Source organism: Dermacentor variabilis, unplaced genomic scaffold, assembly GCF_050947875.1.
Source record: "Dermacentor variabilis isolate Ectoservices unplaced genomic scaffold, ASM5094787v1 scaffold_12, whole genome shotgun sequence".
NCBI lineage: Eukaryota > Metazoa > Arthropoda > Arachnida > Ixodida > Ixodidae > Dermacentor > Dermacentor variabilis.
Window position 1 is genome coordinate 8949939 of NW_027460280.1, and position 13233 is coordinate 8963171.

The 13233-nt window shown below is 45.1% G+C and overlaps 1 protein-coding gene across 6 annotated transcripts in view; it reads left to right on the top strand.

The window, feature by feature from the left end:
* Unc-115a (actin binding LIM protein Uncoordinated 115a) overlaps positions 1–13233 on the top strand; it is a 593933-nt gene that overhangs the window by 439535 nt on the left and 141165 nt on the right. For all 6 annotated transcript variants that reach the window (XM_075676601.1, XM_075676603.1, XM_075676600.1 and 3 more), the window contains 2 exons: positions 11188–11329; positions 11392–11505. In XM_075676601.1, the coding sequence (XP_075532716.1) occupies positions 11188–11329; positions 11392–11505 (256 nt within the window). The remainder of the gene's footprint in view (positions 1–11187; positions 11330–11391; positions 11506–13233) is intronic.

A 13233-nucleotide genomic window follows, 5' to 3' on the forward strand; every position in this document is an offset into this window, starting at 1 on the left:
GCCTTTTGTCATGAAGCTCGAAATCATAAATCGGGTGGAACGCGGTGACAAGTCGGATGTCCGTGCAGCATGCAAGATTCAGGGGAGCACTCTCAGTACAATCTTGAAGATTAAGGGGAGATTAGGGCTAAAGCGGCCAAACTCGCGACCCGGGGCCCGTGGCGCCCAACGTGTACGAGTGGTTCATCTGAAATTGGTTCAGCCGTGCCGGCTTCAGCGTGCTCGGTGATTACTTTCAATTCTGATGAATGCAACGAAGCCATTGCCGGTGTTGCCGAAGTTTGGAGCGAGCTGTCAGAATTTCCGGAAGCTGTTGACGAATCAACGGTGGACGAGTTTGTGACTGAAAATGATGGTGTTGCAACCACAGGAGAGCCCGAAATCGAAGACTAAATGGCCGACATCGTACCGAGCACAAGTGAAATTGGGCACAATTAGAAAAGCAACGACGGTCCTTTTCCTACATCCTCCGAAGAGATTGGTGCGCTTGCACCAGTCCGGTGCTTTTGCGCGAATGCGGAAGGTTGCGGCCTCAGCTGCGTGCGTCGCTGACAGCGAAATTGCCCAAGCAGAAGGAAATGCAGGACTGTTTCATGCGAAACTAACCCAATTCCATCAATGAAGTGATTTTATAAATGGTATGTGCTTTTATGACATCCAATTATTTAGCAGGCTTATATCGAATTATGCTCTATATCGAATTGATAGGCGTGTTTTTTTTTTTTTTCTTTTCGAGTTCGATATAGCTGGGTTCAACTGTACTCTCATGGTTAGGTGGAAATCAACTATGTCAGAAGTAAACAAATATAATAGGGACGTGATTTAGCAGCTCTGGTTACAAAATGACATAAGCAGGCTGACCGTTGACATCTGTGGTCATGACACTGGCAGTGCATTGAATCGTCAATTTCATGAGTTCGGCTGCAGTGCAGCGCTGAGTGTCTGGCTGTGTGTTTGCTTTTGAGCGCGGGTTAATAGCCTGGAGAAGGTTTTGAACTAATTGCAAGGTGTTGTGCTTGTTTCATGTAATGGATGCGCATTCTTTTGGTGGATGAAGTCTGCTGAGGACATGTCTTCCACTGGAAGGCGAGAGTGATGACGGGTGTCTCAGTGAGAAAAATTACAAGGACTATGCATACAGACTTTAAGACACGTCTCCAATAATTGACATGCCCAAAGAGCAGAAGGAAGACAAAAACTGCAGTTGCTCCACACGCATGCCTCTCCAATTGAAAAGAGGGACATCCTGCATTGAAAAATATCAAATACCACAGTGGCAAGGATTTACCTCAAAGTGAGAATGTGAAGACAGAGTATGAAGCAGTCTGCTGTAGTTCAAAAACGCTCTATAGCTCAAGTGCTGAATAGGTCAAAAGCAGAGCATGTGGCAATCATCCTCCTTGAAAGCTTTACTCATAGCGAACAAGAGGGGCCTCCTCGAGCCAGTACCAACTGCGGACTTGAGCACGGGGCACTGGCCACTTGTAAAGGATACGTTTAATGTTCGTCACGACTCTCAGACAACAGTTTATCGTTGTCTCACAACATGTCATCCTCTTTGCAGTCCGTTGTGTTCCATATTTTGCATTCTTCAAAACAGTAAGACTTCCATTAATTCTACTCCAGTCAATTCGATTTTTTGGTCAACTTAATCCTGACTGACAGTACTGGCTAGCACCCATGCATTTGCCGAAACTTGGTATTTCGATCCAAGAATTGGCCTTCTCCGGATATTTTGATCATAACCAGGCAGCACACCCATTGCCTGACCCTATGGTGACTCTAATCACAGCCCCTTTAGTGGAAGTGTTCGTCTTGGCAGAGCCTAGAGAACATTGAATGTGTTGAGTACACGTCATCTCCTGTCGAAAGCACCTATTTCTGGCCTGCCCCAGGAAGATTTTCAAGCTATAACCGTAACTCCTAATGTCTGATTACAGTATTTGCACTATTATAATGCGTGCTTTCTTTTTTTTTTTTCTAGAAAATTGGGCTGGAAACTGCCTGCACTGTGCAGTCACATACGAAACCAAAACTGCCTTTGCAGCATCTGTATGCTTTACCGCAAAACAGGGATGTTGCGGTGAAGCTGGCTTTAGGAAACTGGCTGCCATAGTGCAAAACATAATTTTCTTGCTAAAAATTAGTGTTAAATTTCTACTTTTTTAGAAGCTTTAATGTAATTTTGGCCTTATTTTTCTAGTTTGGACACAGAAAGTGGGCGCCCGTTTGATTCGGAGGCATGTTAAAACAGGGTAAATACTAGCAAATGAATCCTTAATGCGTCGTTCTTTTTTTTTTTTTTTTTGCATCTTGTATAATATGGCCTGCCAGGTAATTCGATCATTTTCGACGGTCCTGTCAGGGTCAAATTAATTCAAGTCGACTCTACTATAATCGCAACCAGGATGGTAGCACTTGCCTAGACTACTAACCACTTCATCAATTCCTCCTGCAAAGCATGCAAGTCTCCAGAGTGATGAAAACACATGACATGACCCTGCTTTCATTAGCTTAGCATCTAAAATAACTTATCTTTTGAATTAGCTTTCATAATTAAAGCCTAAAAGCAGCACGTCAATGTCTCCTGCCTACATAAACTCATTTTGCTACCATCTTATAACAGTGGTGACGATACTTACTTTGACAATAACAAATGCTGTTTCACTTTCATATTGAATTCTAGTGATCAGGAAATGTGCAGACCAATATTTGTGGGTAAAACGCGCATCAGAATCAGCGGAGCTGGTGGTTTTGCTTCAAAATCTGCTGAAAGCAGGCCAGAAATTGGCATTTTTGGTGCCACCAAAACAGACGTTGCAGCCATTGAGGTAACAATTGGAAACCACTCAAGTTGGGCTTATCTGGTGAGGGCTTATTTCAGGATTGAAATAAAAGCTTTGGCCTATATATGAGTACGGGCACCAGCTGGAACTTTCATAGGCATTGAACTAACCAAAAAAGGAAATTAATGGAGTCAAGTTAAGACACCAACATTGCATATTTACTACAAATTTGCATCTTCTTAATTTGAGCCAGCACCTCCAAAGAAGAAAAGGGATGCCACAGTACATATTACATAAAATGTGCACTAATAGGAATTTTTTTCCTTTTTCTTCTCTCTCTCTATCTTGTTTTTCCCAGCGGGGTTAAAAGCAACTCCATCTCTTTTGTGCATGACCGTGCGATAAAGGACAGCTTATATCAAGCAGTGTTTCCGAAAGGTAGCACTGCAGCAGAGCTGATAATCTAAAACTCTTGAAGCTTTTCCCAATGCATGTGTTTGTACCTGCTGAGTGACAATTGGGCCACCTGTTTGTGTGCCTACTGTGTGCAGACATCGTGTGTGCAGTGCCTGCATCGCTTCTCACAGTGTGGCAACTGCACCTTTGCTTACTGCATTTCTGTGACTCACACTTGGATCAAGGAGGCAACAGAAAACAATGGCACATTTGGGTTATCGCCTATTAAAAGCATGCAGTATGCTTCCAATAGGTAGGTGAACATGCTTGTTGTCTTAGTGCAGCTGTTTGTGGCTGTGCCGAGGTCGCCACCATACCTCTGCATTTTCATTGCTTATTACCCTGAAGCTGGAATTATCAGTCATTGAACGGTCTGAAAAGGCAAAATATCTTTAGCAGTACAATGCCATTAGCCTTTACACAAGAGGAAGTGATTGAGGTGTGCACCAACTGGTATACGCACATGAAGAGTCGCTCGAAAATGAGGTTTTATGGAGACATGATTGGGGGATTCATCAGCACTACATCAACCAGCATGCATGCCCATAGCGTAATTGAACTGTGTAAAGCTTGATAGTGGGGCACCCGTCAGAAAAACCAAATGAGCCAGAAACTTGCAGTGATGCGTTCCATCGCCAGTGTGGAGCAATCGGCTTTCGCTAGCCGAATCACTAGAACAGAAACATAGGCCTGGCAGCACCATTTGTATACAGCGGCATCGTTTGTATATACCATCGTCCGACTGTGAACAGGTGTAATTTCACCCATGTGAGCAACAAACAGACGAGCATCAAACAGTGACCCTTTGAGACGTTACAAACCAGACTGACATCAGTTTTTAGGAGTGTAACGAACGGAAACCCCGCGAGACGAAACCAAAACTAACCACCATGCACCCTCTCATGTGCGGAGGCGCGAGTGGTCCCTGAAACATCAGTGCAAAGAAGGCAGGGAATAAAAACCAAGAGACAGACGGCACTGTAAATACCACACTTTATTTCAGATTTAAGTTCTTCAGTACCCTGTCAAGCGGGCAAGTTAAGTGCACTTACGGGGAGTGCACTTCGGGACCTTGAGGGGCACTGTAAGGTCGCTCTGATTGTTCGGGTTCTTAAGTGTCACGAATCGGCCACGTGCTTTGTGTATAGAGAGGGGGTTCACTCCCCCCCCCCCCCCCCCCCAGGTCAGCGGGGCAACCGTTTCTGTGTTATGTGGGGTCACAGGGACCGCGCGGTGTTGGGTGACGCGTCGCGGCCGGCGCCAGGAGGGCGAGTGCAGATTCCGGGAAGTCGGTATTGTGCGCACGGGGTTGGGCAGTCCGCCGACGGTCACACGAGTCCACACAGACCAGCCTTATAAGGGACTGCTGTACCACGGTATTGTCGGTCTGGCTCCCGAGTACCTGACTAATTGGAGGCGCCGCCGAGGTTCAGAAGGGCTTAGCAACCTTGACCCCGTGCCGCATATACGGAGCAGGGATCTATTCTTCTACGCGTCCGGAACGCAATCGCCAGCCTTGTTGTTGGGTGCAACTGCCTGTGTGGTGTCGAAGGCCAGCTTACAGTGCACGCTGTAGGGATGCGGTGCACACGTGAAGAGTGCATTCGGACGGCGGCGTCTTGTAAACACGCACTCGGAGAACTTGGTCTTGTAGACAAGAAGTTTGAAGGACAAGGAGGGCCATCAGTCTCCCACACGGACAAACTTTGAGTACAGCTGCAATACGTGGTGTCGATGCCCCTGCTTCCGAGACATTTGTGGCCTAGAGGCGCCCTTGGGATTTGAGGCGGCCTAGCGATAACTTGTGCGTGCCTGGCGTGTTTTGCTGAGCCCGTCACTAACTACGGAGAAATGAGAGGGCAACGGAGTTTTAGGAAAGAAGGGAAAGAGCTTTGTTTTCCAATATGTTTATTTTTAAGAGTAAGCCCACCCCTGTGGGTTGTGGCTTAACAAACGGTTGACTCTGATTGGCAACTGAACCTGTGGGACGGGCCAACGGCCCTACCGCCTTTTTTCTTTGTATATTTGGGCTATAAAAATCGGGACGACATGCTGTCCCTCAGACTTGGCTGAAATCAGGATTACTGATAGATCAGTGAGGCTCCGTACCATGTACGTTAGACTTGGCTGAAATCAGGATTGCTGATAGATCAGTGAGCCTCCGTGCTATGTACGTTAAAACTAGTCTGGGCTCTAACGGTCATTGAGACAGTCGAAGAGTGAGACTTTGTTTCTCAATTGTTCAAATTTGTAATGTATTTGTTTTACCTGCCATGTATATAGAAAAGTTTACGTATAAATATTTCTTGTACATCTGATCTCGTCGCTTCCTGCCTGCGTTTGATCAACAACTGCCGATCATCGTCTGAGAAGCTTCAAGTTCCAACGGTGAAGCGAGGACAGAGAACGAACGAAACTTTACTGGCACTTTAGGCCATGCAGTTCTAAATGGAGCACACTTGCAGCAAAGAAAAATTAGGGACAGACAAAAAGCGTGTTTTTTTTTTTAATTTAGAAATCTTTTTTTTCTCTAAAAGGTGATTGTTTTGTGTTGTATTATAAACAAAAACAAATTTAATCAACTTTTTCTCAACAAAAAACGAAAAGATCTTTTATTATAAGAGTCTTGCTAGTCAATGCTGGCCAAGACGAATGCCTAGCCAATCCGGAACAATAAGGTGGCAGTTAATCTTGCTAGAACAGAATATGAGTGAGTTCTATCCTGATTAATTTGTTAAAAGCTGTTCAACAACTAAAGTGAACTTCTGTGTCTTTCTTTTCGGGTTTTTCTTTTTCTTTTTGCCTTTTCTATCATTGGAAACTGCTGGTGGCAAGGCTACACACTCGGTCAGCAAAGTGTCTTCCATGAACGCACTCTGGCCAAAGTTCACTCTTCTGTAAGTAATACCCTAGTTACATGGGCAGCTTAACCGCAGTTAAGCTTAACCGTGGTTAACGCGAACCGTAGTCTGCCAGAGTTACACGGGCTATCCCGATCACGGTTAATGGTCTGGTCGTGCGTCACGTGATCTCTTGTGTACAGGCTTCATTTTGAATAATTTTTCAAGATTTGATTACATTGGTATAAAGATCTTATTTTTCAGCAAAACAATTGTCATATTTGAGAGTTTTAATGTGTAAGGCTGTGTTTTGCATGTGTAGGTTAGTATTTAGCATAATTTGGGAGTAATCTGCAAACGCTGGTCGCAGTCGGCCGTAGAGTTGGTTTTACGGGTGACAAAATCCATTGCCCCCAAGCCGTTATCTCTCCTACATTCCTACGTCGCATCTACGTTCCCCTTTCGTTCAGTGTTCTGTCTGCGCGCGTTTCTACTACTTGAGTGCAGAGTGGCCAGATTATCGTCCCGAATGCGAATCGGTACCTCAGTTGCCGCGTCAGGCCAAATGATACGCTTTTTTGGAAGATATCTGGGAAGCGCCAGCGCTGCACTCGGGAGAAGTACTGTCCACCATTTTGCCCGTTTCCGAAACGTCAGTTACACTAAACCGAGGTTGCCAAGCTCGGTTGGCGATCAACCGTGGTTAGCGGCCTAACCGCAGCTTCGCCTGCTGTGTAGCTGCGCTAACTGCAGTTAGCAATAACCACGGTTACGTTAACCGCAGTTAAGGTCGCCCGTGTAACAGGGGTATAACACTCTACTTGCAACATTTCGATTTAGCAAAGTGCACCTAAACCACGTGACACTCTCACTAAGTGCACTTGCCCGCTCGACAGGAGTATGTGAGAAAGACAAACAAATAATCTTATAGGTTACACTAAAATGACAAAAGAAATTTTTAATGTGTGCAGTTTTATACACGATTTATTTTATTCTTATTTTTAAGGTAATGCAGCTGCTTGAAGCGACACCGTAAAAATCTTGTGTAAGAACGGAGCTAGTTGTGCAGCATATCGTTTTAGAAACACATTGGAAATGTTATCGGGACCGGGCATTCTTTTTTGTGTGTCAGTGTTCAAGAGCAGGTTCAGTATACCTGGCTCAGTTATAACGACAGCGGGCATCACTGAATCAGGTGCAAATGAAACATCACTCGGACAGGAAGAGCGTGTGTACCCAGATGGGAAATGGGCGTTGAAAGCATTAGCTATAGCATGTGCATCATGTGTGAGGGATCCCGCAATTTCAATTTGCACTGTGGTGTTTGCAGGTGTTGACCAATAGCGCCAGATCTGCTTATTGGGCATGAAGTTCATCAGAGTATTGGAGAAGTTATCTCTCGCCGTTTTTAATTCTAACTTTAACGCACCTGACAGATGCGCGATTGCCAATTAATTTTTTTTTTTTCTGCACATTCTTTGTCATTTTCTTTTCGAGTGGATGATACTGCGGGTGACCCAGGGTGCTTTTCTGTTCGTTTGTTTACGTATTATGGGAGTAAAATATTCTTCACAATGTTTTATGGCACTTTTAAATTTTGCCCACAAACCACTAACATCATATGAAGGCAGCACTGTGGAATCTTCATAGTTTCTAAGTAGTCTATGATGCTGGCATCATCTGCTCTTCTATAATCTTCATAATCAATGTAAGGATAGTTTTGGTGGCTCGCATGTGATGTTAGCTCAAAAAAGTCAGTAAAATTATTTTATGATCAAAAATGCCATCTTCTATGTTAATTCCTAGTTTGAGAGTGTTTGAGACAAATGCCAGGTCCAGCACTGATGCGGCATCTCCCTGCTGTCTTGTTAGGTGATTAATTAGCTGCAATAATGAAAAGCAAAACATTTTGACCAAGAGGTCACAGCTTTCCCTTTCCCTAGTCCCAAACACTCCTGCCTGCACGAGCGGGACAAGCATGAGTGCTGTGTCATGTATAACAGATGACGTAAAAGGACGCATGTATACACATGCGTGGCGGAGATTTGTGGAATGTATTCCCAATGAACTTCAGTTGTAAGTCCAGCGTTGTCCTGTCCATTTCTCTTTACTTGTGCTTGCGTCCGTACTTGCTGGAACCCCTTATACATTCACCATGCACCAACTGGCCCAGCAAGCCACACTACTAAACTCATTTTGATGAATTTGGGAGTCGGCGACAAATGATAAGGTATCACGCTACGTCAACATCTTCACATCGGCAGCACGAATTAAGCGAAGCCAGCCATGGTTTCGCATGAACTCCACCCCCACGGCTGATAGCGTCACCCGCACTGTGGCAACGCTATTATGAAAAGCACCAGCAGCGTGAAGCGAATTAAAACTGATGTTTAGGCGAGTTGGTAAGCCATTTTAAACAGAACAGCGCATATTTTGACAGGGACTTGGAGGGAGACATGACACGGACAAGCGCTGACTTGCAACTGAAGTTTATTGCTTGGAACGAAGAATATATAGCACCTCCAAGTGACGTTAAAAAAAGAACATTCATAAATTCACAGTCAATCATATCCCCCCCCCCCTTTAAAAATGAGTTCTTTGGATGAAATCGATAAGGAGGGGCTACTGACGCATGCGTCTTTTGACCAGGCGATATGCGCTGCTTCGATGATTTCACGCGTTAGTTGGTTACTATGTTTACTTAAAACCTGTGTTCGAGCGAAGTCAGAGTGGCAAGTCCTGCTGTCACAGTCTCTACAGTGGATGCCAAGATGCCCTTTTACAGTATTATGCACATTGTTGTTGTGCTCCTTCAGGCGTTCATTAACGCATCTCCCCGTCTGACCGACATAAAGCCTGCCACATGACAAGGGAATGGCTTAGACAACACCCTCTTTACAAGACACGAATTGATTTTCATGTTTGATGTCGTACTCACTTGAAACAATTAATAAAGGGAAAATCAGACATCCGCCCGTTCGTAGCAATTGCTACAAAGGAAACCCTTCACGGGTTTCCTTTGTAGCAATTGCTACGAACGGGCGGATGTCTGATTTTCCCTTTATTAATTACTTCTCTCGACCTTGCGGGTTGCCGCAGAACTATTACGTCAATCCCTTAAAACAAAATCGGTATTAACCATTTTGCTTCAGTCATCAAACTGATCGTCTGATAAAGGCTGGTTATCCCAAGCAGCTGCTTGTGACAGTGTCAGAAACTAGCCTCAGTAGTTTGAGCAAAAACAGAAAAGGACAACGGGTAGATTCGATGACACGAAAGGAAAAAGAAAAAACCACGGTAGTGCCCTATATTCATGTCTCCCACAGAATAAAAAAGATAGCTAACAGAGTATTCAAATAGAACTTTTTGTTGGGCTAATTGTTGCATGTTACTAAAGTACTAAAGTATGTCCGTGTCTCTTCTTATGTCGTCTGTTTGGCGCTTTAGTACTTAACTAACAGAGTATGTGTCAAAGTCGTTTTCTCGGCTCCGGATAAGCTTGGGAAGATGTGCAAAATGGTTAATACTGATTTTGTTCCAAGAGAGTGCAACATCAAACATAAAAATCAATTCGCCTCTTTTAAAGAAGGTGTTGTCTACGCCATTCCCTTGTCATGTGGCAGGCTTTATGAATGCCTGAAGGAGCACGACAACAATATGCATAATACTGTAAAAGGGCATCTTGGCATCCACTGTAGAGACTGCAACAGCAGAGCTTGCCACCGTGACTTCGCTCAAACACAGGTTTTAAGTAAACATGGTAACCAACTAACGCATGTAATCATCGAAGCAGTGCATGTGTCAGTAGCCCCTCCTTATCGATTTTGTCCAATTTCTAGCGGGGGGGGGGGATATGATGGGGGGGATTAGTTATCTCCTTTGTTCAGTGCAGCATGTATGATTGACTGTAAATCTATGAATTTTTTTCTTTTTCTGTTGTTTGGAGCTGCTCTACATTCCTCGTTCCAAGCAATAAACTTCATTTCCAAGTCAGCACTGGTCCATGTCATGTCTCCCTCCTAGTCCCTGTCAAAATATGTGCTGTTCTGTTTATAAAAAAAGTGAAGTGAATACTTCGTCTGTCTCTCACTCCAACGGGTCACCGAAACTTGAAATTACTCAACTTTCAATACTAAACACGTGGGAAGGCGGCTTACATGATGCCATCTCGGCACGCCCACTCTTTCCATACGCGGCAAATTACCTCTAAAGCAGGACGCACGGCTGCGCATGCACTCAGCCACACTTACAGCCATGCACAGCCGAGACACATGGCAGAAATTCCGATGCTTGCCAGCAAACCACTCCCATCCACCCTTTGGGTGTGCTTGATCGCATTACCGCTAGCTAGCTTCCCTCCCCCTCTTTCCCTTTGCTCGCATGGGAAGGCACCACTCGTGAAGCCATCTTTCTTGTCTCACCCTCGCACACTTTCACTTGCACCTAAAGCACAAAATGTGCAGGGAACGATAGGGTCTTATCGCACTTGGACTTTAGAGCAGCAACAGCAGTCGCTGTTGCTGCTCTGCGCGCAATTTGAGAGGTTCATCTGTAAGCAGCCCCTTGTAATTGAGTCATTTGACGATTTGCATTCCCTGAGGCAATCGTTGGGACATCTTATAGATCTTCCCACATATACTTTACCACAAGAATAGAAAACCCTTGCGTGGTGCTCTTTGGCAATACCTGGCCCTCGTGCCAATAAAAACCACACATTCATTCAGGAATAGGGAACCATGAAACATGTGTACTATGCCAGATACACATTTGACAAATTTGGTGTGGTGTTTCACCACACAAAACAATTCTTTGTTCCTATTAATGTGTGAGGATTCATGAGAAAACTTGTTTTGAAAGTCATAAAAGTGTTTTTAAAGAAAAAAGTATGGGTGTTCATTTTTTAACTAAGCTGCCAAAGAATAATCAAATGCATGCTGCCATTGAATATGAAAACCCTTTCTATTTGCAAACGATGAGCAAAACGAGAACAAGGTGAAAGCGGGAGCCAACATTCCGACAAGTGGACTTGTTTTTCAAGGCGTTTTGCTCATCGTCTTGAATTTTCATCTCCCGCCTTCGCCATGTTTTTTCTTTTCTATTTGCAGGTGTTTCTCAAAACAGTGAAAGAGCGTGAAAAATACAGGGCCTGGAAGATGACACACGTGGACCCGCGCAATGCCTCTCGAACGCCATCAGCCAGCAAGGAGCCCACCTATCGGCTGCGCTATGACAACCCTGTCAATGCCTGTGAGTGGTGTGGGCATAGCATGCTATGCTTGGGGTGCTATGATGGTCTTCTCCTCTGGCAGCTCCATCACGAGACATTGACCGACCTCGGCCATGGGAGGAGGACGAGTTTGACCGGGGATCCAGCTATCGGTCATCCATGGGACGCTCCGTTGGCACCACACCAACGTACAATGGTCAGTTGTTATCATTATCCTCTTGCAAAAAAGTAAAAAGTAGCCTGTGGAATGAAAATTTATTCACACGTGCATCATCATTACTGTACCAGGCCACAAGTTCTTCGTGCCATCCATTGAGGTTCCGCATTTCTTCAACATTGCAACCATCGCAGATGGGCATTGACTAAGCAGTTTGTCAAACAATGTAAACATCATCCCTGCTTAAGAACACCACCTTGTGATAATGACAGCATGACATTGTCTATAGAGGTAGGCTGTTGCCAATGCCTGAATACACTGTGTTAGTGTTATATGCATTTCTAACACACATTACCCTTTCTTTGGCAAAGGGTACCATACTCATTGATGCCAGTAGGTAATGAAGCCAAGGAAAGCATGAACGATCTCTAGTAAACTCAGAATTTATTATAGACAAAGATTGTTACCTTCATATTCCTAATAAAGAAGGGAAAATAGAGGAAAAGACAACCTATTCTCACAGCACTGTAGCTCTCCATTTTTCAGGGTACAGTCGACTCCCGTTAATACGAAGTTCACAGGGACCGCAAAAAACTTCGAATTAAACGAACTTCCAATTAAGCACGAAACACAAAAAACAGCACTTTATTTGTGACGAAATCGAGTATTTTCTCTAAGAAAAATAGTCGGTCATCTTGCTTTGCTTCTTCTTGCCGAATCGCGCTGCTGAAAGCAAGTTCTGCAGGCTGTGGATGTGGCGGAACGCTTCTTCCGCGTTACCTTCAGCGGCAAAGAAGCGCTCCGCAAGAGCAAGGCCCGCAGCTACATCGGCAGCCTTAGGTTGCGGCTCGCCTTCAACGTCATCGTCGCTTTCCTGGGTCGCTTCCTGGGGCTGAATAATCTCTACAATTTCGCTATCCATCAGTGCACCGCACGTTTCGACCGCCTTGTCTATGGCAACGTAATCTTCAAAATTGACGTCCCCGAGAGCATCACCAAAATCAGTGCCGTCAAGCTCGCTTGTTGACGCTTCCTCCGCTGAAATTTCAGAGGCATCCTCCGAAGAAGCTGCCACAAAACCGCAAGCCCTGAAGCAGTTTGTGATTGTTTCTTGCTTCACACGATCCCATGCTCATGCCAACATGTGGATGGCACTAAGCAGGCTCACCTCGTACTTTGTGGAGCTATCCATACACAAAATCATGCGCTCGAGGAGGTGCCGCCTGTACAGGACTTTAACATTCTTGATGATGCCTCGGTCCATTGGCTGCAAAACAGCCGTTGTGTTTGCAGGCAAAAATGCGAGGCGTATTGCACTCAAGGCTGGCACATTCACGTGAGCACTGCCGTGATCGACAAGGAACAACACCTTGCGGTTCGAAGCAGCAAACTTGCGGTCCAATTCGCTTATCCAGCTCTTGAAGATTTCGGCTGTCATCCACGCTTTTTTGTTCGCCTCATAGTCCACAGGCAGCGTCTTCACGCCTTTAAAACATCTCGGCTTCGCGGCTTTCCCGATCACAAGTAACCGACATCGTTCCGTGCCAGTCATGTTTGCCACGATCAGCACCGACACTCTCTCCTTGCTGCGTTTGCCCCCAGCACAGTCGTCGTTCTTGAATGTCGGGGTCTTCTCTGGTAGAAGCCGATAGAAGAGTGCAGTCTCATCTGCATTGAAGATGTCTTCCGGTCTGTATACGGCGAGATATTCACGCAGCTTTCCGTCCTTCCACATGGCGCATGTTTCCTGGTTAACGGACGCCTTTT